Source organism: Dryobates pubescens, chromosome 13 (assembly GCF_014839835.1).
Source record: "Dryobates pubescens isolate bDryPub1 chromosome 13, bDryPub1.pri, whole genome shotgun sequence".
NCBI classification, from domain to species: Eukaryota; Metazoa; Chordata; class Aves; order Piciformes; family Picidae; genus Dryobates; species Dryobates pubescens.
This window is the reverse complement of record NC_071624.1, coordinates 12,333,251-12,360,054: the sequence shown is the minus strand read 5'-3', so window position 1 is coordinate 12,360,054 and position 26,804 is coordinate 12,333,251. Positions and strand designations below refer to the sequence as shown.

The 26,804-nt window shown below is 42.1% G+C and overlaps 1 protein-coding gene across 1 annotated transcript in view; it reads right to left on the bottom strand.

The window, feature by feature from the left end:
• MCF2L2 (MCF.2 cell line derived transforming sequence-like 2) overlaps positions 1-26,804 on the bottom strand; it is a 145,523-nt gene that overhangs the window by 92,487 nt on the left and 26,232 nt on the right. Inside the window, exons 4-13 of the mRNA XM_009903603.2 lie at positions 21,377-21,467; positions 20,066-20,185; positions 14,568-14,684; positions 11,403-11,552; positions 8,698-8,822; positions 6,811-6,925; positions 6,033-6,152; positions 4,646-4,837; positions 3,633-3,824; positions 2,662-2,839 (exon numbers count right to left, since the gene is read on the bottom strand). Of these exons, the coding sequence (XP_009901905.2) occupies positions 2,662-2,839; positions 3,633-3,824; positions 4,646-4,837; positions 6,033-6,152; positions 6,811-6,925; positions 8,698-8,822; positions 11,403-11,552; positions 14,568-14,684; positions 20,066-20,185; positions 21,377-21,467 (1,400 nt within the window). The remainder of the gene's footprint in view (positions 1-2,661; positions 2,840-3,632; positions 3,825-4,645; positions 4,838-6,032; positions 6,153-6,810; positions 6,926-8,697; positions 8,823-11,402; positions 11,553-14,567; positions 14,685-20,065; positions 20,186-21,376; positions 21,468-26,804) is intronic.

The following is a 26,804-nucleotide window of genomic DNA, read 5'->3' as shown; positions in this document are numbered from 1 at the left end:
CATTTGTGAAACCAGAAACTTCAAAGCAAAAATGTGATGAATTAAGTATTTTGTTTCAGAATTTCCAAACCCACAGAAAAGTACTGGGTGAGAGAGCGAGAGCCCTGAGCTGCCTTTTTTATTTTTTTGGATTTTCACCAAGACTTTGCTAAGAGTCACCAGAGATTGTAAGGTCATTTACATAAGAAACAGTTGTTTCCCTGGTAGAAACCTGCCCTTTCTGTCAGCCATGGCATCAGCTCTGACAGCATGCACTTATGTATATAAGCCTCTGTAAAATGAAGAGTCTCACAGTTACAGTTATGAAATATTTCATGCTTGAGCCTTCAACATTTGTCAAGATCTTTCCATTAGCACCCTGAATGGGAACTGAATTTTCCCTACCAGTCCTTGTTAGGAAAATGGAGAGTCAGCAAGGGAAACAAAACAAAATCTGTTCTGGAACGAATGTAACTGTTTTTTCTGCTTTCACAGACAACCATTGCAGTGCTGCCATGGTATTGTTACATCTGCTGCCTGGGGACAAAAGCCTTTCTTTCTGGTCTTCTCTTTAACACGTTTTATTGCCTTTGCTTGCCTTTGTATTTACACAGCCTAGGAACATGATATTCTCCAGTTGCCATATTCTCTTTTGCAGGCATTTAGAAACGTTCTGGTATGTCCTAGCTAACAAATAACAAGTTGCAATAGCTGTTTCAAGAAGGTGCTCTTAGCCTCTCTCATTTTTCCAAGATGATACTCAGAAAATTCCTCCTATAAATAAATGTTGATGCTGCATTGATCCTGCAAATGTGAAGGAAGGGCACAGAGGAAAGTCCAAGTGAGGGTAGCTTCAAGAAGAGCAGAATTTCACAGCCTCATTTTCAAGGCTTAGAATAGGACTCAGTGTCCCTTTTTCTATTTTCAGCCACATTTGAGATTCAGACTGTGAAACCCCTTGGTGAATCATTGAGTCTATCTGTGCTTCTGTTTTCTTTCCGAAAAAAAAGAGGTTAAAATACTTACCAGTACTTGCCAAGTGCTTTGGCGTTCTGAGGGAAAGGACACTCAGGAAATTCGTAAGTACAACTCTTTGTAGTTGATAGTTACCCAAAGGGTGCCATTACACAGTGTATGTAATTATACAGGTCCTCTTCATGGCAGTTAAAGTAACTGGTTTTGAGTCTCAGGATAAACTACAGATAGGGACTTCTGCTTCTTTCTACAGAGGTACTCTAGTTCAGTCATCTCAGGCACAATGAATCTGAATGAGATGCTAAGTCTGCTTATCAATATCTGAACAGGACTGAGTTGCACTTTGCATGTCCTCAGAGAGCAGCTGGACTAACATTTTCAAATAAATTGAATCCACCTATTCATCTGCATCAGGACATCACACACTGGTCCCACACTTCTCCTCTGCTGTGTTGTATAACAATGATGTGCAATGCAAATGTCAGAGCAAGGAGGCAGCTCATGGTCTGCTATGAAGGAGCTGATAGTACTGTATTGGGTATATGAACAAGGATCAGAACTTAAAGCATTGACATTTATCTCATAGTGACTATTCCTTAAGCTTCTATTCTAGTTTAATTTAAAAAAATCTCCAAGTGCTCTAAAATGACAAGGAAGAAGTTCAAGAAACAGACTGCATGCATAAACACAAGTGCAGGTATCACTTTTAGCATGCAGTTTCACTATAGCTGAAAGTGATTCTGAAACTCTGCTACCACGAACAAGGACTAACTTGTTCTGACCTACTGACCCAATAATCCCATTTTTCTGCAACTTCCTTTGCTTCAGTACTAGTGAGCGTGCAGTGAACAGCTTGGTCACCCTTGAAGCTAGTGTTGCTTTGAGCAGATGACTGGGCTATATGATCTTCAGAGCTCCCTACATTTTTCTAACTTGTAACTACTACAATTTTGCATTGAGTTTTCAAGGTCAATCACAACTCATACAGCTAATTAACTGCAAACAAAAGTTCAAGAGCAGAATGCATTGCTTGAGGATGTGTGGGCAGCAGAGTAGGACCTCTTCAAAGGCATTGTGGTCTCAGCTTGCCTTAAGACTATAGTGAAGCTGAAACCTGAGGCACTAGCTCTATGTTAAGAACACAGCTGGTGTTTAGGGGAAAAAGTATGGTTTAAGGGAAGAAGTACAGATACCAAAGCAGCAAGATAACTGGAAGAAGACATTGGTAAGAAAAGTGTTCAAAAGGAGAACAGGGACATTTGTGTGACCTTGTGATATTATGCTTAGCAAAAAATGGTCAGGCTACTGGCTGTTCTAGTGTTTTTACTGAGAAAGCAAAAGTTTTTGTGTGCTCTTCATGCAAACTAGACTTTTCAAGGCTTTTTGCTAAAGGTTCCCCTTTTTGAAAGCTCTACATTTCAATTTTTAAATTTCTTATAACCATCTATGCTGAAAATTGGCTGTCTTGGTTAAAGGCACATGCTAACCTCAAATCAGGATCTTCCAGTAAATTCCAAACAGCAGACTAGGAAGAGAAGCCTGAACTGTTTGGATGCACCCTTGTTTGTGTGTTTGTTTTTAAAAGGTAGGCCTACAAGACTGACACTGAACACCAAATGCAATTCTTCATTCTGGTAACAAAAAATTAAACACAACCACATGCACAAAACATTGGTGTGTAACTGAAAACAGCTGTCCATGGCCTACCTACTCCTGCTGGTCTGGTAATCTTTGGTGATGCTCTCTTTGGAGAAGACTCGGGATGCGGGGCGACAGGTTGTACTGGCCGGGTCTGTTTGGCTGCCAGCTTCTTCAGGCTTACTTGCCTCTTGTCAAACATTTCTTGCACATCTTCTAGTTTTTGTAGGATTCTTTGGGCATTGGCCTAGGCAAAGAAAAGGCAAACAGCAAATGGTCATCACTGCTGGACTGAGCAAGTTAAGAAAGGACTTCTGAAACCCAGACTCCAGACTAGAGCTGAAGATCATGCTCTGCTACAGACCATGCTCTCCGCAAAGATCTCAGTTTCACTGAGTGGGACATGGTGACTCACGCAGTCTTTCTAGCACTACCCTGAAGAAACTCACATATGTGCTTCGTGGCTACTCATCTAAGTAAAATATATTGCCCCAAATACTTGCCTTTTTGCCCTTTTGGTGTAGGTCAATAGGTACATTTGAGCAGAGAGCTGGAGCACCTCTTCTATGAGGACAGACCGAGGGAGTTGGGGCTATTCAGTCTGGAGAAGAGAAGGCTCTGAGGAGACCTTATTGTGGCCTTCCAGTATCTGAAGGGGGCCTACAAGAAAGCTGGTAAGGGAATTTTTAGGGTGTCAGGTAATGATAGGACTAGGGGGAATGGAAGGAAAAATAGATTCAGATTGGATGTTAGGAAGAAGTTCTTCACTATGAGGATGGTGAGACACTGGAACAGGTTGCCCAGGGAGATGGTAGAAGCCCCATCCCTGGAGGTTTTTAAGGCCAGGCTGGATGTGTCTCTGAACAACCTGATCTAGTGTAAGGTGTCTCTACCCATGGCCAGGGGGTTGGAACTAGATGATCCTCAAGGTCCCTTCCAACCCTAATAATTCTATGATTCTATATACCAGTACATTTTCATGTACAAGGCAATTGGTAATTTTGGAATTCTAAGTGAGAGGATGCACATCTGAGTTCTACCTTTATTTCAGGGGTGAGGATCATGTCAAACTGATTGTAGAACTCCTTCAGGTTAGAGAGCTGATATTCCTTAGCTGTTACCAGGAACTTCTCAATTTCAACGAGTGCAGTTTCAGCTCCCTCTTGTGACTGGCACTTGTCCACAGCTTGGGAAGCTAAGAGGTAGATTCCAGCTTCACACCATTGGCTTGCCTTTAAAGAAAAGCAGAACAAGAAGGAACCCATCATCACTGACAGTCCATGTTGTGAAGTGTTGCTTCTACTCCATGAAATATGGATTGTCCCTAGAACATCACTAGAGGGAATGAATACTACTTCCTAGCACCCAACAGCTCCTGGCCACAAGTCACCCCACATACATAGCAATAGCAACAATAGCAAGTTCAGTTCAACTCTCATGAACTGGATAGTCCAGTCACATATAAAAACCTAATACACTGAGCAAAGAGGAGAGGTATTACTGTGGTTGCTGCAAACTGAATCTGTTAGCTGTACTGCCTCATTTCAGTTTTCAATTACACAATTAACCAAAAACTAAAACAAATATTTGAAGGATATCAGAACTCCCAAAAACTTCTTAGGTCTATAAAGCTCAGTTAAAAGTACTCCAAAGCAGTTTTCTCACAGTGAAATTTTGGTAATTCCTGTTTCAGATGTGGCTGGAACAGCAAGCAGACATTCTCAAAGCATTTAGCTTGCTACTCTAGCTGGACCAAGATCAGGGAAAGGGAAACCAACTGGGCAAGCAGTAAACTGTTTCTTTTTAAGCACTGGAATACATTTGGTTCTAATTTCAAAATTAGGCCTAGCTCAATTTTTTCTTTGTTTTATTTCCTACTTTTCATCTTTTTCAGACCACATTTATTGGAAGCTACTGTTCCAGGTTTTGTTTTAACAGTTTCTGTCACTGCAAACATACAAACAAGGGTGAATCAAAAAGTGCAAGCTTCTCTTCCTAGGTTTAACCTACAGAGTGGAACTTTCAGAGCTTTCATCTGAGAAGGTTCACTCACCTTATGTAACTGCTTATGCAGCTCAAGAGACTTGCCCAAAATATCATACTTTTTCTTGGTCTCATTGGTAAAGTCATCACAAATACGCCTGAGTTCAACACACTTTGGTCTAATGGAGTCAACTGCATAATGATTGTTTTGGATGAGCTGTTCTCCATGGAGAGCTAGAGACTGGGCCTTTTCCAAAGGTTCCTGTGAAACAGCAAAAATTAACAGCAAAAATGTTAGATCTTAAAATGACATTCATAATAAAAACAATCTGGCTCTGTGATACCTCCTGTAACCTGGGGGTAAAGGTTTAGGATATTAATCTGGCCAATAAATCTTACTGAAGACCAACCTCATTGTCAGTGAATATATTGAAACACTGTTCCATCTTAACATCAGGAAATGGGTTGCCTAAAGAGGTTGGAGAGTATCCTTCCTTGATGGTATTAAAAAGCCATCTGGATAAGCAGCCCACCTAGGCAACCTGATCTGGGTGGCTCTGTTTCAGCAGAGGTATTGAACAAGATAACCTCCAGATGCCTCTTCCATCCTTAGTCATTCTGTGCGTGTATGCTGCCACCTTCTTCAGATACTGAGGACATTGATTGCACAAGGGTTTTTTCCCTGTAGTTTCCAATAATAATAATAATAATAAAATGTATTATTTGTTTCACTCACTGTTTTTCAGGTTTATTATGTTTTACTTTATTCTTGATTCCAAGATCCTGCTGACTGAGTGCAATTCATAAGCTTAGTCACAATAAGGTGAAAGCAGAGGTGACTAACAGGAATATAGCACACATTGAATATGTGATGTGGACAATGGAAGTAAGATATTATGTTACTATAACTTTTATTCCTTTAGGCTTCTGGTAGAAGAGCTGCAAGGATCACAATATTTCTAAGTCCCAGTCTTATTGTTAATACAGATGAACATCAGTTTTTCCATCTGTTCCTGTGCTTTCTGATTCAACTTACTTATTTGTTCAATGCTTGCTAATACACAGTGATGTATACCACAGCTGATGGAATTCTAAAGTCCAAATGCCTGGAATATTGGAAGGCATGGGTGTTCTTCAACTGCTATGAGTTTGACTAGAATAGTCTTCAAATTTCTGGCTGAGGAAACCTCTTAAGTATTCTGAGATTTTCAGATTCCCGAGATGGACCTAACTAGTCCTGGTTCAAAACACCAATTTTTGAACTGGATTCTATCTTTCTAAGTAACAAACAGGAGCTACTGGGGCTGAACAACCTGGCTTTTTGAAAGTAGGATCTGAGTTTTGCAATTTAAAATAATGGCTCATGAGAAGAGAGTAAGTGTGATGTAAGGACACTGACAGAGAAGTGTCTAGAAGATCATGTCTGTAGCAGCTAGAATACTATATTGAGCGCAGACCTGTCCTTTTTCTTCCAGTTGTTTCTGTTCCCTCAGGAGCTGCTCCACTCGAGTCACGCTGTCTCCAATGTCAGCAAAAGCTGCTTGTGCTTCCATAAGATTATCCAATGCCAGTTTTACCTGATAAACAAACAAACAAATAAAGAACAACACCTCCCCCCCAAAAAATCCAAACCAAACTTCACCATCACAAGATAGTCATAAAATTATAACAAACCTATGTCTTCTAAACATTCAGCTACGTGTTTTAGAAGTGTTTGTAGCTCAAGTTTAGTTTTTCAGCTCACTCCAAAATGAAAAAGCCAAGGAATAAAGAAACAGATATTCTTCAAACACTTGCCCTGTTTCTCATTATTTAGGCCCACAGTTTTGAAGACCTATAACTCCAGAGTCTATACTGTTCCAGAGCCTATGTTACTCCAGCCGCTGGGCTGATAGCTGGGCTTCCTGAACTGCACTCCATTGACTCTGGTGGGATTGGCAATATATTATCACAGAAGAATGATATTTGATAACATCAGACGTAAATGCAAAATGATTTATCAAGAAGTTGTTGTTTCAGGTTTTGGCCTTGCAGGCTGGCACTCGTCTCTCCGTGCCTCATTCAAATGTTGTAAGATGTCTGACAAATGTCAAGAAGTTAATTTTTTTAATATCCATTTCCTAACAAAGGGCTTTTCTCTCAACCTCCTTTTTGAATTTCCAGTATACTCTAAGTATGGCTAAAATTTGATTTTATTTATCAGAGAAGGCTAGACAGAGCGAACAAATGAAATACCTCTCTAAAATCATGTTCAAAGTGTCGAAGCTGCAAGCATTGTTCTAGTTTTAGGTGATGCTTGGTCCAAAATTGATCAAATGCTTTTTCTGTTTCATCCAACTGAGCCAATAACCTGTTAAGAAATTAGAATGAAAGGAACTTACTTATTTCCTACAGTTAATTTCTTTTGAGTTACACCAACTGATGGCAGAAAGCAGAGGGGTGGTGGGGAGCCTATACCTATGTAAGAAGGCTCTGCAGCAACTTATGCAAAATAAGAATTAAATTTGCAGTGGGACAGGCAGGTGAATGACTTATGGCAACCACATGGATCCACTGTGGCAGCTGCAATACTGCCTCCTGACCTGCAACAGGAACACAGCTGTTCCATGTTCTGGCAGGCAAAGGCAGCTCTCTCTCCCTAGTTTCCACCCAGTTCTTCTAAGATAATTCACCAGAGGCTGACGTAGATTGAATGCGACGCAGTTATTATTGTAAAGACAGTTTAAACCAGAACTCTACAACTTGTGCACCCATCAGAAATATGCAAGGACTGAATTGTTTTTCCTAGTCCATTAAAACCAATAAATTAGGAGCTCATAACGCCTCCCATGGACATTGTTTCACTTGGTGTAAATGACTAAACATTTATTCACAAAGAAATTAGTTTCAAAGTGTCATACATCTTGACTAAAGTGTCTGACACAGTAGTGAGTCATCCTCTCAGTCCCTCAGTGATTTGTTAATTGCATTACAAAGTAGAACAGCATAAACGGGACAGGAGAGAGTGAGAGAGAGAGACAGACAGACAGATAGACAGACACCGGGACAGGAGAGAGAGAGAGAGAGAGAGAGAGAGACAGACAGATGGACAGGAGAGAGAGAGAGAGAGACCGGGACAGGAGAGAGAGAGAGAGAGAGAGACAGACAGACAGGAGAGAGAGAGAGAGAGAGAGAGACAGACAGACAGACGGACAGGAGAGAGAGAGAGAGAGAGAGAGAGAGAGAGAGAGAGAGAGAGAGAGACCGGGAAAGAGAAACCAAAACTCAGAAAATCTTTTCTGAATAGCCTATATTTCAGTCTTTGGGCAGGCACAAGTCCAGGCCTGATGTTTTACAAGCAAGTGCCCCATTTATTGGGGCAAACAGCAATATTCCCCTCCTGTTCCTCTCTCTCTCTCAAAAAAAAAAAAAAAAGGAGTTTTGTTTTCAATCTGTTCTTGAAAAATGTGTTTTCAATCAAAGCTAGCTGTTGAATTTAAGATGAATTTGCAAATTCCTTTGGGAATTGTTTAAAGGACTTTAAAGTGTTCAGTGAAAAATATCAGCTCAGCTTTGTTTTTGGCAGCTTTGTTCCCAGTGAATGCAAACATGCTGAAACACTAGCATGGCATTTCTCTTTCCACTGCATCACATGGCAGGGCAGAAACTTCTACATGGTGACTAATAACTAGCATTATAGGAAGGAGCAGGAGATTCTCTCTCTGCATCTGTGAAGGACATGTTTTGGAGCATCGTCATCAGCTGTTCCTCTCCAGGTGTTTCCACAGACACGCACAAGCACGTTCCCTCTTATATCACATGGATTCAGGTGCCACTTTCTAGCTGGGCATAGAAGTTTAAAGGACACATATGTTATGGGGGAAAGTTAAGTCCCACATTAAATCTTCAGCCAGGTAGTTAGTGGTCCCACCAAAAATTACCAAGAAATTCAGGACTTATTTGAACTTGCTGTAAGAGTTTAATCAAGTAACTTCCTCCATTCTCTGAGTTGCCTGCCCAATAAATCCTGAATAGATGAACCAGTAGGAATTATATAACTCGCATATTTAAATAATTTAAATGACACTTGCATTTCCTAGGACTGAATCAGCACCTTGCACAAGGTAATCTGGCTTCACTGACCTCTCTACTGTTGCCACATTTTCCAGTTCATCTGGACTGAGTTTGCTGTTGGCACTTCGAGTGACTGGCTCCCTGATGCATGTCAGGAGGGTGGCTCCCTGCTTCACAGCTAGTTTCAGCTCCTCCTGAGGGGAAAAAACAACACCACAGCAATGCTAAAGGAGGCTTCTTTCATACGTATTGAATACTTGGAATAAAATACAAATGTTTACCAATTTATTTTTTTTTCCCCCCCTAGAAATGCAGAAGCTTAATCCATTCCTCTTATATGGATTCTAGTTCTTAGAAGAGAAAAGAAATAGTGTCTAACATCTTACACTTACAGGTCCTGCCTCACCAACCTGATCTCCTTCCATGATCAGGTGACCGCCTGGTGGATGTGGGGAGGCCTGTGGATGTAGTGTACCTGGACTTCAGAAAGGCCTTTGACACCGTTCCCCATAGCAAACTCCTGACCAAGCTGTCAGCCCATGGCTTGGACAGGAGCACACTGCGTTGGGTTAGGAACTGGCTGGAGGACTGAGCCCAGAGAGTGGTGGTGAATGGTGCCACATCCAGCTGGCGGCCAGTCACTAGTGGTGTGCCCCAAGGATCGGTGCTGGGCTCCATGCTCTTTAACATCGTTATTGATGATCTGGATGAGGGCATTGAGTCCATCATCAGTAAATTTGCTGACAACACCAAGCTGGGCACAGGAGTTGATCTGCTGGAGGGTAGAGAGGCTCTGCAGAGGGACCTCGACAGGCTGGACAGATGGGCAGAATCCAACGGTATGAGATTTAACACATCCAAGTGCCGGGTTCTGCACATTGGCCACAGCAACCCCATGCAGTCTCAAGCTGCACCAGGGGAGGTTTAGGCTGGAGGTTAGGAAGAAGTTCTTCATAGAAAGAGTTATTGGCCATTGGAACGGGCTGCCCAGGGAGGTGGGGGTTCACCAGCACTGGAGGTGTTTAGGAAGATGGGGCGCTTGCTGCTGGTTTAGTTGATTAGGTGGTGTTGGATGATAGGTTGTACACGATGATCTTGAAGGTCTCTTCCAACCTGGTCTGGTCTATTCTATTCTATTCTATTCTATTCTATTCTATTCTATTCTATCTGAGCAGATTGCATTTCTGACCAGGCAACTTGCAGAATAAATTTTTCTACCACAAACTGAACTGTGCCACAGATCTGTCATTGAGCTGAGACCTTGCAATTCTTAGTGGAATTTCCTTAGAACGGTGACACACTGAGCCACAGTATGCCAGCTACTAAGGAGTCATCCACAGAATGACTCCCCAGAATGAAAGATGAGCAGTGAAAACAACAGCAAGGCTTAAATGTTACCATGTCAGCTGAGGAGCCTCCTCATCACTGCACACTCCTTGCTTGTAACATATTCTTGTGCTAATATAGCTAAAGCAGTTTTCTTCTGAGCCTTACTTTGCAAAGCTAAACTTGCCCCAACTGTTTTTAAAAAACCAAAATGACAGTCATCCTCTAGCTAGATCATTCTGCCTATTTCTGGATTATCTTCACAGATATTCTCTGCATCTGCTCCACTGTGAGTTCAACCTTTCTGATGAACTATTCATTGGGAGCCCATACTATTCCAAATTTTATAGAATAGAATTAACCAGGTTGGAAAAGACCTTCAAGATCATTGAGTCCAACTTATCACCCAACACCACCTAATCAGCTAAACCATGGCACCAAGTGCCTCATCCAGTCTCCTCTTAAACATCTCCAGTGACAGTGACTCCACCACCTCTCTGGGCAGCTCATTCCAATGGCCAATAACTCTTTCTGTGCAGAACTTCATCCTAACATCCAGCCTAAACTTCCCCTGATGCAGCTTCAGGCTGTGTCCTCTTGTTCCTTGTCCTCTTGTTGTGCTGGATGCCTGGGAGAAGAGATCAACCCCCACCTGGCTATAGCCTCCCTTCAGGTAGCTGTAGACAGCAATGAGGTCTCTTCTGAGTCACCTCCTCTCCAGGCTAAGCAACCCCAGCTCCCTCAGCCTCTCCTCATAGGGCTTGTGCTCAAGGCCTCTCCCCATCCTTGTTGCCCTTCTCTGGACACATTCAAGTGTGTCAATGTCCTTCTTATACTGAGGGGCCCAGAACTGGACACAGTACTCAAGGTGTGGCCTAACCAGTGCTGAGTACAGGGGCACAATGCCATCCCTGCTCCTGCTGGCCACACTGTGCCTGATACAGGCCAGGATGCCATTTGCCTTCTTGGCCACCTGGGCACACTGCTGGCTCATGTTCAGCCTACTATCAACCAGTACCCCCAGGTCCCTTTCTGCCTGGCCACTCTCCAGCCACTCTGACCCCAGCCTGTAGCTCTGCATGGGGTTGTTGTGGCCAATGTGCAGGACCCGGCACTTGGATGTGTTAAATCTCATGCCGTTAGACTCTGCCCATCTGTCCAGCCTGTCAAGGTTCCTCTGCAGATATCCCCTACTCTGTAACAGATCAACACCTGCCCCCAGCTTGGTGTCACCTACAAGTTTACTGATCCCATCACATGCTTTCACACAGTAGAAGTGACATTTCCCTGTCCTTATTTTCATAGTTGAATCAGATCAACCTCCTGAACCCAGGATTCTCTCCTCTTCAGTAGGTTCCAGAAAATGGACTCCTAAATAATGGCAGAAAATTTTGTTACATCAGAAATCATCTATTATGCTGCTGGAGCTGTCATGAGACAATGCTCACCTTCAGCTTGCTATGGTGGTCAGTGTGTGCAGAGAGGAGATCCTCTGTGCACTGCACATCGTTGGGAAGTTCAGTCTCTGCTAGGTCTGTTCCAAAGGTCTGTAGCATCTGTGCTGCTGTTTTCACTGTCATGGCAAAGTTTTCAATAGCCTAAAAAGCAAGAGCATAAAGTCACAGGCTGGTTACATACCCTTAGCCCTTTAAAAATGCTTCAGATACACTGTGCTGTATTACCTGCCTATAAAGCTGACCATGTTGCCCATTTTTGGGTGGACATGCTAAAAGTAACAAATTAAATGCTGTGTCACAAATGATCTTTTCACAGGCCTACAAGTATTGAAGTAATCTCCATGAACCAGCCAGGTAACTCCCAGAGCTTACAGGCATAATGAAACCACAGAGGACATCAGCTTCAAAGCCAGGACTGTAACTTCAGATCCTCTGCCCGTGCTTGCTGGGAAATTTTGCTGTGTTAATTAAGCCTTGGCTTAAGTTGAGGAGAGTCTGAAATATATAGGGCAAAGCCTTTTTTACATTTATATATATATATACACACAGCCATTGTTCACTCAGCAATCTTGTTTTCCTCTTGACTTCTGAAAATGTCCTGCCTGCCTAGATCCTGTACTAGATATATTCCTGGCATTCCCTCCCATCAGTTCCTATTAGCACACAAATATAAGAACAACCTAGTGCAAATACAGTTAAAATGCATAAATTAATTTGAGCATTGATGTTTCTGTATCATTTGGCTGCACCAACACAAAACTCTTCAGAAATCAGTGGGTTTACTGAAGAAAGAAGTGAGGAAGGCTTAAAAATAATGTGTCCTTTTCAGAGCAGGATATGTTGTTCAGACTTATGAGATGTGATTAAAACCTTCATGCCTAGTAGCAAGTTACTGCATGGGATGTTTTTTTCAGCATTGTGCCCCAATTTCTTTAGGGACTGTATAGCTCTTTCCTTTTTGTGCTTTTTGATCTAACCCACCCAATGGTTTGAGTCACTTAACAGCACTGGGGATGCTCCTACACACAAATACTACAAAGTTGCTGGAAGTTGCATTCCTTTCTCCAACAATGATGGGAATTGCTCATTGCACCCATGACAGCATGCTCAGTGAAAAACAAACTGGAGGTAGATCATCAGTCAAAAGGCAACTGGGGAAATTACATTCCTGAGAGGAAGGGATGCTAACAGAGCTCACAGCCTTCTTCCCTTTCCCCCTGCTTGCTTTCAACATAAGCAGTACAGACCCATGCTCAGTGCTCAGCAGCTGTCACCTCCTATTCTCAGCACTGAAACTACTGTATTAAAGTTGGCTGAAGTGTCACACTTATGAATGCAACACAGACAGCTACCCATTGCCAAAGGCTGTTTACTAAGAGCCAAATCTCTACTCAGTGGGTAAGAAAGCTCATAGGCTGCTAGGCAGTCAGGGTAAGAAGGGAGAAACAAAGAACAATGCAGTGAATTTGCTGTGTCCCTGCCATTTAGCAGCTTTAAAGCTGTTTCAGATGAAAGCACTGGCAGGACAAGATATGGGAGCAGTAGGAGAAACAAAGGAGATGAAGCCTGCAGTTCAGCAAGACTGAAAGTCAGGCTGTTTCAAGGTGCCAGGGAGGCTGACACTTCCCTGATGACAACCTCTTATCCAGCAAGAGATTGCATTGGCTGCCTGCACGAGGCTTATCAGCGTCTCACTTGATAGCATGCTTGCCCCCACCCTCTCCTGTGAGTATGAGTAATAAATTGTTTCATGTACCTAATTTACATCTGTGGGGGTTGATTTAGTTTTTCAAATCTCTGCACTTGGTAAAAAGTTTGTCAAACAAATGTAACCAAAAAGATCTGGGGGTCACATAGCCACAGTCACCTCAAATTTTGGCTTACTTTTTTTATTTGGGTGATTTAACAAACTGTATAGTCATGCTTTACGTAAACTCCTGTCATTACTGAACAGTACAGCCTTTCTTGTGGTTCTTTTGACTCCTCCTCTTCATTTTTTTCAAGCTTTTGTCTGTTGGAAAGCTTATATATGACTCTTTCATGCTCATGCCTCCTACAAGGACAGTTTCATATTTTTGGTACTTTTAACATAAACCCCATCTCAATCTTAACCTTACTGTGGTCAAAATAGCAAACCAGTGCTAGAGGAAAGTCAGAAGACTGAAACATTTGGTTCTTCACAAGAAGAAAATCCGATTTCATAAGGACAGTAAAGCATAGAAAATGATAGCAGGAAAATGACAAAAGTGATTTGACTTAAAGCAACCTCAGAAAAACTCTTTATCCAAGTCTTAGACCTAACCTTCAGGTCAGCAAGAACTGACTTATACCCAAAGCCGCTCAGAACACTGCAAAACATTGGGGCTACCTAGATGTGAGCTCTAACATACCAGTCTTGCAATCAGACCCATAAAGACAGATGCAAACATTGCATACAGTCTCCAGGAATTAATTCATTCTTCAGGACCAGGACCCAGTTTACATAGGATGAGACAGTATTTTAGCTGCTAACCTGCCAGAGTTTGGGGCCTGGTTTTTTTGTGAACTGTCACCTTTTCTAGGCATCATAATAAAATGTTTATGTTGTTGTGATGAAGCCACAGAAATTCATTAATTAAATGAAAAAGGTAACAATCAATCAAGCCAGGAACAAGTTCCCTCAAAGGCAATAGAATAAAAATCTTCTACAGTTATTCAGTGTTCTTCAGTAACTCAAAATAAGACCCAGCTGGAGTGCATATTTACATAGCACAAAAATTAAAACAAAGGAAAATAAAATCTAGTATCTGGAGTTGTGGTTTTTTTCTCTCTTAAAAACATGGACACAATCAATCATTAAAGTAGGAATTTTGACCTTTGCTTCAGTAAAGTGCTAATGCATATGTTCAACTTCCACCATGAGGTAAAGGCCTATGAAGCTAATTCATTATCCAAAAGCTAAGAATGTGCCCAAAATGTCTTGCTGAGTAAGAGCACTATAACACTGTGTCCAGGTCAACAGCAAGATACAGATTACTACTGTGACAAGGTTTTGGGGAACTCATGGATTTCCTTTTCCCACAAGTCCCCAGCAGAATTCCTAGGCTGAAATGCAGCTAAGAGTTGCTCTACATTCATCATCTGGGTGTAGACGTGTGTGAGAACACAAACACTCACAGTTCGGTGATGTATCCACTGACTGTGGCCATACTCCAAGGTTCCTCCCAGCTCCCGGGTCAGCTGACTTTTGTCAATATAGCCATGCAGATCAGAGACAGAATTTAGCATGATGATCTGAAATGAATCCAAACACAATGGACTGAGAGGAATAGTGAGCCCTTTCCATCATTGTGCCTAGGATCTGGGATTGCCTTTAAACGTGTAGGACCCAACTGCAGTTCCATCAAAGGTAGTAAGTTCTCATTATGTATTTCTTCATGCAATGGCTGGAATTTATTTCCAGTAGACCTTGCCTTCTTGATATGTACATGGCCATTCTGAACTGACTGGAATTCAGCACCATCTTGCTCCTTGCTAGGCTGAGGATGCAGTCATTTTAGATGTGCACTGAGAGCAAAAGTGTTTTATTTATAACATTCACACAAAGCTCCATCAAACAACTTCTCTGTTGTCTAGATAACTGTTATTTACAGAGAAATAGAGGAGAAGGCAGCTTCTTCAACACCAACAACTTAATCCAGGGAAGTGATGAAATGAGACCTTTGAGAAGATTTTCCTTGCAGTTGTGTCACTGTCATTATTCAATTTTAAACCATTTAATTATGCCTCCTTGTTCCAACAGCTAGAAAATACACCGTGATTTCAGCAACAGAAAAATAAGCCTAGACACTTTAAGCCTTAGACTTTAGCATGTGTCAAATGTGTTATTTCATTCTGCTGTTAGAGAAAGGATAACTGCCTATGCCTATTAGCAGGCTCAAGGGGAGCATGGTCAGTACACTTACAAGCACTGTGAACAAAGAGATGAGCACAGGTGCATGAAGGCAAGGGAATGTATATTCTAGGCTTATAGTTCTCTGTGAAAAGCACTGAGAACAAACATTAACAATTTTTTAGCTGATTTTTGTAACAGCATCCTTCTAGAATAATTCAGTTTGGCAGGAATCTCAGGTCTCTAGTCCAACTTCTTTCTCAAAGTTAAGTTGGCTATGAGATCAAAACAGGTTGCTCAGGGCTTTATCAACCTGGGTATTAAAAATCTCCAAAGACTGAGACTGTACAACTTCTTTGGGCAAGTCTGGCTCACTGCCTGGTTATCTTTGTAGTGGAAAATGTTTTCCTTGTATCAAGTCAGAACTCACAGAATCACAGAGTGGTAGGGGTTGGAAGGGACTTCTGAGGACCATGAGTGCAACCACCCTGCCAGAGCAGGATCACGTAAAGCAAATCACACAGGAACACATCCAGGTGGCCTTGAAAGTCTCCAGACAGAGAGCCTCCACCACCTCTCTGGGCAGACTGTTCCAGTGAAATTGCCCTTGTTTCACTCTGTCACTTATCTCTTGTCCTATTGTCATACACAACCTGGCTTCATGCTCTCTGTAACCTGCTTGGAGGTACTGTAAAGCTGGTGTTGTGTCATATTAATCCTCCCAAGTCATCCCTTCTCCAGGCTAGACAAGCCCAGTTCCCTCAGCATCTCCTCACAGAGCACATGCTCCAAGCCCTGACCTTGATGGCTCTATGTTGACTTCACACCAGATACTATTTTTCTTGTACTGGGGGAATCAAAACTAGACAGGATATTCTCAATGCTATCTAATGAGCTCCAAATAAAGGGTGATAATCTCTTGTCTCAATCTGCTGGCTAGGCTTCTCTACTGTTGTTGTCAATGCAGAATGCTGCCAGTGTACACTGCTGGCACCTGTCCAGCTTGCTGTCTACCAAATTTCCCAGGTCCTTTTTAGCAGAGTTGCTCTTCAGACAGTCAGGCTACAGCCCATATTGTTGCCAGCCATACAACATTGTTGCATTGTTGTGAGAGAAGAACATGGGTTCTTCCTTTTTGAGGAAGGAAATCCTTCTGGAAGGATGTCCTTCCCAGCTGCAGGGCTTTGCATTTGTCCCTTTTGTATTTCATAATATGCTGGTCAGTCCATTCCTTGAGCTTATGTTCCAGTGGTCCTGTCTTTGAGCATAGCAGCTGCTCCTCCCAGCTTGGTCTCATCTGCAGACTTGATGACAGCACACTTTGTTGCCTCTTCAAGGTCACTGGTAAAGGTGATAATAAACCAGATTCCAGCAGATACCACTGCACCACTTCATACGTTCCCCACCTCCAGGGAGAGTGTGACTCATTAACCACTACCCTCTGAGACAAGTGATGCAACTAGTTTTTAAATCAATCTAGTTGTCCACCCATCCAGACTTTAACATCCTAACTTGGATACAAGAATAGTATGGGAGACACATCTGTTCCCATGGGCTTGTATGGGTTGCACATTCTCAAGTCATCTCTGATTCTTTTTGCTTCCAGCAATTCATATTCTGGAATCCTGCTTCAAAATACAGAAGCCAGAATACTTTTTTTTTGTTTGTTTGTTTGGGGTTTTTTCTGTTAAGAAGCTGAGGCAAAGAAAGCACAGAGTACGTAATCCAAAGCTGAAGGGAAAACTATTCTCTGAATGTGTTATGAAATGCTGGGCATTTTTATGATCAAAGCCAGAAAACTCAAAAAGCTACATTGTCTTGGAGTAGCCTCAGACTGGAACGTGAAGTCTATGCTGTACTTCAGCATTGCAGATCACTTCTGAGAAAGTAAGTTCTAGCTGCTTTGTAGCTCTTCCTCATCAGAGATGTTGCTGACAAACTGGAAAACTTCTGATACTCCAAACTGCACTGAAACTATGGAGGAACACTGTTGTGCACTTATCTATTAATATTGCTAGCTACGGTGCTAGACAAGAGGTAGTTATCCTGCAGGCATCTCTGCAGGAGAAAGCCTAGGAGCAATCCAACACCCATTTAAGAAACCAAAATTAGAGAGCATTAGCATCTCCCATACTTCTTGCCAGACTGAAGACAGTCACATTCAGTGAGCTGGAGAATACAAGAGAGGAGGGCCTGCATGTCAGCAAGAAGCACAGAGCCATGGTGGGGGTTGCTTCATGAGCCGTCGTAAAGAAGTCACAAACTACAAAGGACGAAGAAGGGCCTTCTACAGACTGATTATTGAGCCTTTTCTGTATGCTATGAAGATGCTTTAATTCACCTTTCATCTTGGGAAGTTCCTTAAGTACATCTCTGGGTGTTCCTCTTGAATTCCCACATTTTATCTCAGATGAACCCTGGTATATCTCCTGGCTAATGATATTTAGCCAAATCACTATTACAACAGAGATTTAACTCAGGAAGATTTACTAACTACATTTGTGTGTCAGTGAGTTATATACATCCTGCATTTCCTTATTGTGTCTGGTTTATTATTTCAGCCCTTAGGTCCTGCTCCTGTTTGATTTTCTGGCTACTACTCAACCCAGTGTTGATTTAACCCAGCAAATCTATTTTACTAAACATATTTGCAGTCTGATAGCTCAGATAAACTCTTTAACAAATGTTTCCTTAACAAATCCACATCAGACTCCTGAAGCCCTTTTTGAATGCTCATGTGCTAACCCTGACTCACTTATATTTGTGATAGGAAATAGAACCCATCTGTGGCCCATTAATGCTGTCATAGTGCCAAATGTACAACATGAGCAAACAGGCTTCAAACAATTGAAAAGGTGATGGTAGTGTTGAAGAGAGGTACTGATACCTAATTCTTCAGTAAAGATACCTCCCATGGGACAAGAACTATCTGGCCCTGTTCTTATGCTTGGCACGTAGGATGCTATTCTCAAGGTGCTGGTAACTCCGCAAAGCTAGCACCCTTTTTTGTGCAGAACTGGAATAAAACAAATATTTGGACTCTGTATGTTTGGTTTTTTGTTCACTTGGTAAAGAACCCAGACTGGAACCACAAAAAGGGAGAAATAGATGTCTCTCCCAGTAACTTACCCTTTCTGAAACTGGGGTAGCATGCCCAGACGGTCTTTTAGGATGGGTTGCAAGCACGGGTAAAATGCCTTTCCAGAGAGTATGGTAGACCCCAAGAGCTTAGGACACCTTTAGCACAACCCTAAGCAATTTACAACAGTATCAGGCTTATGTGGACAGCCTGTACATAAATCTGACAAGCTGTCTACAAATACCCAGGCAGGAAGCAGGCAGATCTAGCAGCAAACACATGATCTTAGTGTTTGTAAGACTGCTCTCTAAGAGCTCTGTGGACATACCCAAGATGGCTCAAAATCTGAATGTCCAAGATGACCCCAAACTAAACTCCTATCTTGATTTTCCTGCCTGTAAGAAAGATAAGTTACTATTTAACACTAAATGAAGTGTTTGACCCCAGCCTAGAATTAACTTCCCTTCCAATTTTGACAGTTTCAAGTTGGATTTGAAATGCAACACTGTCACCAAATAAATAGCTAGAAGTACAGAAGATGTGGAATCATTAGAAAATGTCAGTCCTTGATGAAGTTGTCTCTTTCTGGGCTGCAGTCATTGGTACAACAGTTGCTGTGGTAACAGATTTGGGCTTATTAAATACAGGCACATCCATTTTCTTAAGGTGCTAGACAATGTGAAGATATTGTTTTGTAATCAAACATACATTTTAACAAAACATTTGCATTTTAATCAGCAAAAAGCCATTCTTGCCAAACTACAACAAATTTTACCGTTTAATCCACAATAACCAAATGAATATTCAGAGTTCCTTTTCCCTATGCATTGTAATCCATGGGCTACTGTCTCTTGCTTCAGAAAGAGCATAAACTATCTTAAACACCTCAGCTTCAAACTTAGGTATTGACATAGATAAAATTTGTTGGAGGAGAGCCACAGGTCTTCTGCCAAACGGTATCAAACCACAAGCAAAATCCAAACCAATCATATGAAATGGCTCGAGTAAAGCCTGGGCCAGGATGCAAATCCACCTATATATATATATATAAATGCTTCAAAGCCACATGCAAGCATGCAGCTGAGAACAGCTCCCAAAAGAGCTCTCACTGAATATCTAAAACTTAAAGTCTTTCAAGATTGGTAGCCTGCTACAAATTACATTCTCATCAAGCCCACATCATATGCCAAGTACATATAAAAAGAACTGAAAATAAACTTTCCGTCTTGAGGGCATGGGATCATAAAAGGCATTTAGAACAGGCAATGCTATGCAAGTATTTAACAGGAGCACTGTCAGCAGTCCTATGGATAATACATAAAATAGGGTGGAATTCAGCCCTAGTCTTTCTGCTCTGTAGTCCTAAACACTTATATGTATGCTCTGTGTTTGTCATTGGAGCAAGAAGCTCTGCTTCTAACAGGTGAACATCACTGAGTGAAGATGGCAATATTAAAAACCAAGTCACACTGTAGAGCTAGACTGACTTTTCACATGGGAACATGCCCACTGAGCACTGTGAGACATCCACTGGTAATGAGCTCTTGGGCACTACCATTACATGCCTCACATAGACCCAGATAAAAGTTCCCAACTGCCACTTGCAATTGAATTTCAGTTACTGGGTTATAAGAAATTGCTGACTTAGAAAAACTGCAGACATGGAGATAAAGAAAACACATGGGCAAAAAAATCCATGCTTACCGGTACCTTCATTTTAAAGTCATCTCGATAGAGTTTAATGCCAATGTCAGCGATTGTCCTCTGGATAAAGCGGGAAGGTCGCAGGACAAACACCAGCTGCAGGTTTCCAGGAAATGCTCCCTGCAATACACACAGAACTATTAGAAGGCACAATTCTGCTTTGCAGGAAGGCCAGGGAAATTTTCAACCAAGGCAAAGCAGCTAGAATTCACTGAACCTTGCTCAGTCCAGCTGCTAGTAGTATCAACCGGTCCGTTCAGCACACACCTATTGTCACAACCTCTACAGCTAGTGGAAAGACTGGACCATGGATTTTATTGCCCAGCCAGACACTGTTATGGATTTAGCACAGAGCTCTAAGGTTTCTGCACTAGTGCCTTCCTCCCCCATATGTGAATCACAGAAAGCTCCCTTTGTGCTATCACACCATAGGTTTTCCCTTTTTTGGAGGTCTGCAGCAAGGAGAGGGCACGCTGGCTACCCATGTTGGACTCGGTGAAAGAAGCTGGTGGCACAGATTAATTCCCCAGGCTGACCTACCTTGTCACTCTGGAAAGGGTCGTAAATCTTTTAACCACACATATTTTTTACACACAGACAGGTACTCAACACATTTCTCAGACACGGCCCTGTCTGCAACACCCAGCCCACAACTCTCACACTCCTCAAGCATAAAAAAGGAACAATTTCTAGAAGAGAGCAGACAAAAAGAACTTAGAATGAAAATGAAGGCTAAATTCCTTGAAAGAACTTAAAAGTTGCTTTGGTCATCCCTCTGTCCTATTCCTCCATGCATAATGCTTGCTCCACACACTGCAAAGGTTCTTTGTAACAGATGTATAAAACCAGCTGCTTTTATTAGCATTCAAAGTCAGTACTTAGCTCTGACTTTTGCAAATGAGATATAATAAGCTATTAAGAGTTTCTGACAGAGATCACTTACTACCATGCAAACACAAGTCCCTTGGGATCTGTTTCCTTCATAAACAGGCCACTTCACCACTCCTCAGTGCACAGAAGGGTACCTCTGTCACACTCTTCTAGGAACTCGCTTCCAATTACTGGAATTTATGTTGCAGTCAGCCCAGCAAAGTATTTGTCCCAATTCAGCAGCAAGCAAGGTTGTATAATTTGTTACTGCAGCTTCCTCCCTTTCTTATTCAAAACTGAGGAGCTTCAGGGCAGGGGAGAATCTGCATCCACAGCCAGAAGATGGGAGCTCAAAATCAGCACAGGAGACAGTATCTTGTGCTGAAGGCTCAGCAGACAATTTCAGTTTCTAGAAGATAAATAACAAAAGCAAGGACTTACTGCTATCCGTGTCAGGGATGCCTTGACTGCACTCCATTTGTCCCGTCGTCTGTCTATGATGATGATGAACCCGATGCTGGCAGCCTCCAGACTGCAAAACAGATGAAGCAAGTACGCTGGTTACACGGAGATGCTCCCGTTCCAAGGAAGGGTACTGCAGCAAAACTCAGCCTCCATCAGATCACTCTCTAAGCCCATTATGAAAATGCAACATCCAGTGGAAAGAATGAATATCTGGCAGAAACTCACAGGAAAACAAAAGCTGGCAAATTTTCTCTTTCCAGGGGGAGGCTCGCAGCTTACACAAAACACGAACATTTTATCTGCTAAATCTGAGCTGCTATGCTACTCTGCTGCCAATTCCAGGTGATACAAAGAATTCAGGTTCATGAATTACACTGTGCCATGTTGAAGACTAAGCCATCAGATCTTGATTTCTTTGCAAATTTAATTTATTAAAGCACTCCAGTCTTCATTCTCCAAGGATGCTGACATCTGGCAGGGACACTTAGCTCCAGGAAGTCAGTATCACCCTACTGTCACCACCTTGCCTGCGTACACAATACCCCTGGAATTCTGGTAGGCAAAGCAAGAATTGAAGTGTTCTATCTTGCCAACCACAAACTGGTTCTAGGATTGCAGGTCGTTTAACATATTGTCTAGAAGAACAGTTACTGCTCCTTCTCAGGACTTTTCAAGGAGGATCTGAGGCACTGATTTGGTTCTCCATCCCATCTGTTAGACCCCATAATAAATATCCTATCCTCTCTCAAAAAAAATACAATCTTACTTTGGTGTGCAGGGCTTCAGTGAGACTGCTCTACGCTCTGCCTTCCAAGAGTGCTCAGGGCTGGAGAGAAGCCCCTGGAAGCTAATAAGCACACTCAGAAAAATCTCCAGAAACTTTGTTATAGCAGTCTGGCTCCAGTCATCTCTGGACAGATCCAAGGCAGGTAGAAAGAGTATGAATGTCATGACTAAAGGACAAACTGCAATCAAATATCTCATTGCAGTTAAGATCAAAGGAAATTGTATAAAAGGCTCCCTTTGTCCTTTCTCCACTGTTCATACAGGAAGCAACCCAGGAACACCATTTTCATGGCTCATTTTGTGCAAACCCATGTCAATAATCCAACAAAAAGCACCAATGTTAGCAGATCTGCAGCTCTGCAGGATCAAGAACAGAAGCCTGAAAGCCAAAGCGTCATGCAAATCTGGAAAGGCTGGTGAGAGGCCTTGAGCACAGGCCCTATGAGAAGAGGCTGAGGGAGCTGGGATTGTTTAGCCTGGAGAAGAGGAGGCTCAGGGGTGACCTCATTGACCTCTACAACTACCTGAAAGGTGGTTGTGGCCAGGAAGGGGTTGGTCTCTTCTCCCAGGCAACCAGCACCAGAACAAGGGGACACAGTCTCAAGCTGTGCCAGGGGAGGTTTAGACTCGAAGTGAGGAGAAAGTTCTTCACCGAGCCAGTGATTTGTCATTGGAATGGGCTGCCCAGGGAGGTGGCGGAGTCACCATCCCTGGAGGTGTTCAGGAGGAGATTGGATGTGGCACTTGGTGCCATGGTGTAGTCATGAGGTCTGTGGAGACAGGTTGGACTCGATGATCCTCGAGGTCTCTTCCAACCTTAGTTATACTGTGAAATCCAGGATGTCATGCAAACGCCCTTAATAGAGTGAGTTTTCCTATTAGCCGTATGAACTATTTCACACTTTTTAATCTCTCTTTCTCTCTTTTTTTTTTTTTTTTAATACAGCATGCCTCTGAGAATTATAAAATGCAATGACAATAAAGGACTTTTCCTGTTAAGTAGTGAAACATGTAGTTCTGTATGCAGAGAGCAGAAAATGTGTTTGCAGCGGTGCCTCTCAAGCAGAGGGAAGATAAGTCTGCAGTTTCTCTGAAGTTGTTGTGACTATTCTGAGAGAACAATGTTACAATTCAACATCCACGTTGCTTACAGTATGCTATTGAAACTGGTCTGTTGTTTAGAGTAAAGCTGTAAGGGAAATAGTCAGATATGAAGTGGGAATTAAGTCAATGCAATTGTCCTTTCAACAGCATTTAGATGACCTTGGAAAAGGCTCTCTCTTTAATATGCTTTATATATGTTTGACAGCCGTGTTAAAGCAGCAAGAAAACAGGAATGTAAGATCTATTGAAATCAAATAGCTCTCAAAAATACGGCCTCTACTTAAAAAACAAAAACCCAAAGCACACCAAAAAAAAATAGAGAACAATGAGCATCTAATTTTGTTTTCAGCTCAGACTTACACAACCAGTTTGTAGCTGCTGTCTCTCAGACAGCAATTGAGCACACAGAATCAGGTTTAATTCTGATGCCGTTCCACTGCAACAAATGTGAAGTTAGCAAAATGCTGATGTTGGTCTAAAGAAACAAATCATTCAACCAATATTAGGCTAATAAAAATGAGGAAAATCTGTTATTCACAAAATGTATGATGGAGCTAAACCACAAGTAACTGTATCCACAAGCACAATATTCACATAAGCTGACTGCACATAGGAATTGCCTTGTTTTGCCCATCTGCTGGGTTTGAGACTAAAGGCTTTCTAACAGGAGTGCACATGGAAACAGACCCTTATAATCACACCTTGGTGAGCAAACTGCAAAGTAACTGACAAGACAGCATCTGCCAAAAGCAATGAATGCAACTGTGGTTTAAACAAACACAAAATGTGCCCCTGTGCCTCAGAACTAACTCTTAGGTCCCATTTTTAAAAGTTCCCCAAACATGTAGATCAGAAAACACTTTACAAAAGGACTTCTGCTGTGGGTTTTTCCAGTACACATAATGTGTAGCAGTTGAAGTTTTCAGATGTTCTTTCTGCATGGGGATTTGCAACAGCACAAAAGAATTCAGGTATCAGATGCAACAAGAAAAATTAAATACCAGGAACAAGTTCTTATGAAATACAGAGAGAGACAAGAAAATGCAAGAGAGAAGCAGCAAAGGAATTTTCTGGTGAAATTAGGCTTGGCAAGAGCAGCCGTGGGGGCTGGGAGAACTGGGAAGAGAGAACACGTGGGAATAGAAACATAGTTTATCACTTGCCCCTGCAAAGCACAGCGTTGCAGGGCAGTTAAGGAGACAGACTGAGGAAATGAAAGATGAAATAGATACTCATATAATGACTCCAAATTAAGTATGAGAAAAGAGCAAAGGCGAGCAAAATACTACTGAGTGTGCAGTCTAGCTACACCTCTCTCCCAAGACAAAATGTAGTAACTGCAGCCGGCTGGCAAAGACAAAACTTGCCAAACAGCTGTGCCTGACATATGTGGCTGAGGGGGAAGGCACAGGCCAGGACACTATTTCACAAACAGTGCAGGTACAATCCTAGCTGCAGATTATGAAAAACAAGCCAAGGCATGAGATCTGAGAGATATTTTTCAGGGTAAAAAGACAATGAGGCCATTAAGCAAAGAATTCGAGTACCTATTGCAGCACATATGATTTACAACACTAAACTTACTACATTGTCTGAGATCAAATAGATTTTAAAAAAGGCAAATAGACTTAAAAATTACACAGTCTGAAGGAGGAGGAAAACAGTGGGGAGAGAAAATGAGAAAGCCACAGGCTGCTAAAAGGCAAAGCAGCTGAGCAGAGCACAGAAGAAAATGTGGGAGAATATCTACACTCAAAACCTGTCTGGCGGACTGCACAATGACAAGCAGCAAAGAAACTACTCAGAGATGCACCTCTTGTAAATCTTGGCTGCCACAGGTTGATGGACACAACACAACAAGAATCTAGAGAAGAGAGGTACCTTTGGACAACAGAACCCCCAAAATGGGCCTGCAACATAGAATAGAACCAAACAGAACCGAACAAGGTTGGAAGAGACCTTCAAGATCATCCTGTCCAACCTGTCATCCAACACCACCTAATCAACTAAACCATGCAACCAAGCACCCAATCAAGTCTCCTCCTGAACACCTCCAGTGATGGTGACTCTACCACCTCCTCAGGCAGCCCATTCCAAACAAAGCTAGACCATGGCCTTCTGCAATGTTAGTCCTTGATTTTCACCTTAATATTCATGATATTATCAATTGTTCTTCACTAAGCCAATGGTATTTGTATATTTTTCTGTTGTTGTTTATTGGGGTTCTTTTTACTAGATAAAGCTGATTTAAATCTAAATTTAGCCAGGAAAACAGAAAGAGTGTCAGCAAGTGATCCTATTTCAGTCAGCATGCTGAAAGGCCATAGCAAGGTCTAAATGTCCTTTGGCACTGAAGGATACATGTAGGCAAACAGCCCTAGGAAGAATCCCAGCCAAGATGGCAACATCAGCACAAGTGGATGCAGAGCTGGGAAGCTCCATTCAGTGTAACCAGAGGAAGGGAGTTTGCTTTAAAGCAAACACACACAATTTAACAATGCTTACTCACTGTCAGGACTCCAACATCTCTACCTTCATTATAAAAATGCAGTGAGGTTTCTCCAGCTCTCTAAAAAAAGGATTTGAAGACAATCCTGCACAGCAGATAGACATCAAGCATACCTCCAAATTCTGGCATATTTACCTAACGCTACAGATGGCTGGCGGAGACATTCCCTTTCTCTGAATGAAAACTGTGCAGTCAGAAGTGTTCCATCCTCAGCTCTGAATTCAGTCCTTGAACACTGATTTGAGGAGGCTGGGAGATGTCAAATATCCTGATCTCTTTTCAAAGAACAGAAGGGCACATTTATCAAAACAGTTGATCCGTATCAATTGGAAAAGAAAGGAATTCTGGCTATAGAGTAATTTAGCAAGTGAAAAAAGGGCTTCCTGGGTCTATTGTAAGTGTGTATGCACGTGCATACACCACGTCACTTCATGATTGTGGAGACGTATGTAGGCAGATCCCCTTGGTGGAGCACTCTTATAAGCAGCTGTTGAATCAGATGGAAAATTAACCAGATTACAGAAGTCTCACTGGTCTGATCTTCCATCTTTGAGAGCAGTTAACATTTTAAATCCCAGAAGTGCAAGGTTTACTTCCAGTTCACCCCAAAATCCTGTGGTATACCACAGCTGATAAAGCAAATCTGCTCAGCAGCAGCAAAGACAAAGGTATGCATGTGCCTCTGAATAATATTTGCTGTTTCTCTTCATCTTTTCAATGTTTTGTCATATGAGCACATAAGAGCAATCATTCCAGAGGGACCTAGAAAGCTACTAACTTAATGATATCATCTGCAATCACAGATCTTACCTCCACAATTAGCATGAATGTTATCCTATAGGATATGCAGAAACAGATGCTACAAAAGACCAACAGTCTCTCTGCATTTGCCTAAAAAAAAAATGATGCTGTTTACTCTGGTTCACTGAGCTATGAAGAAGGAAGCATTTTCTATGACAAACAAAAGCAACAGATACAGTTCCTTTCCTGCTTGCTGAGATGTAC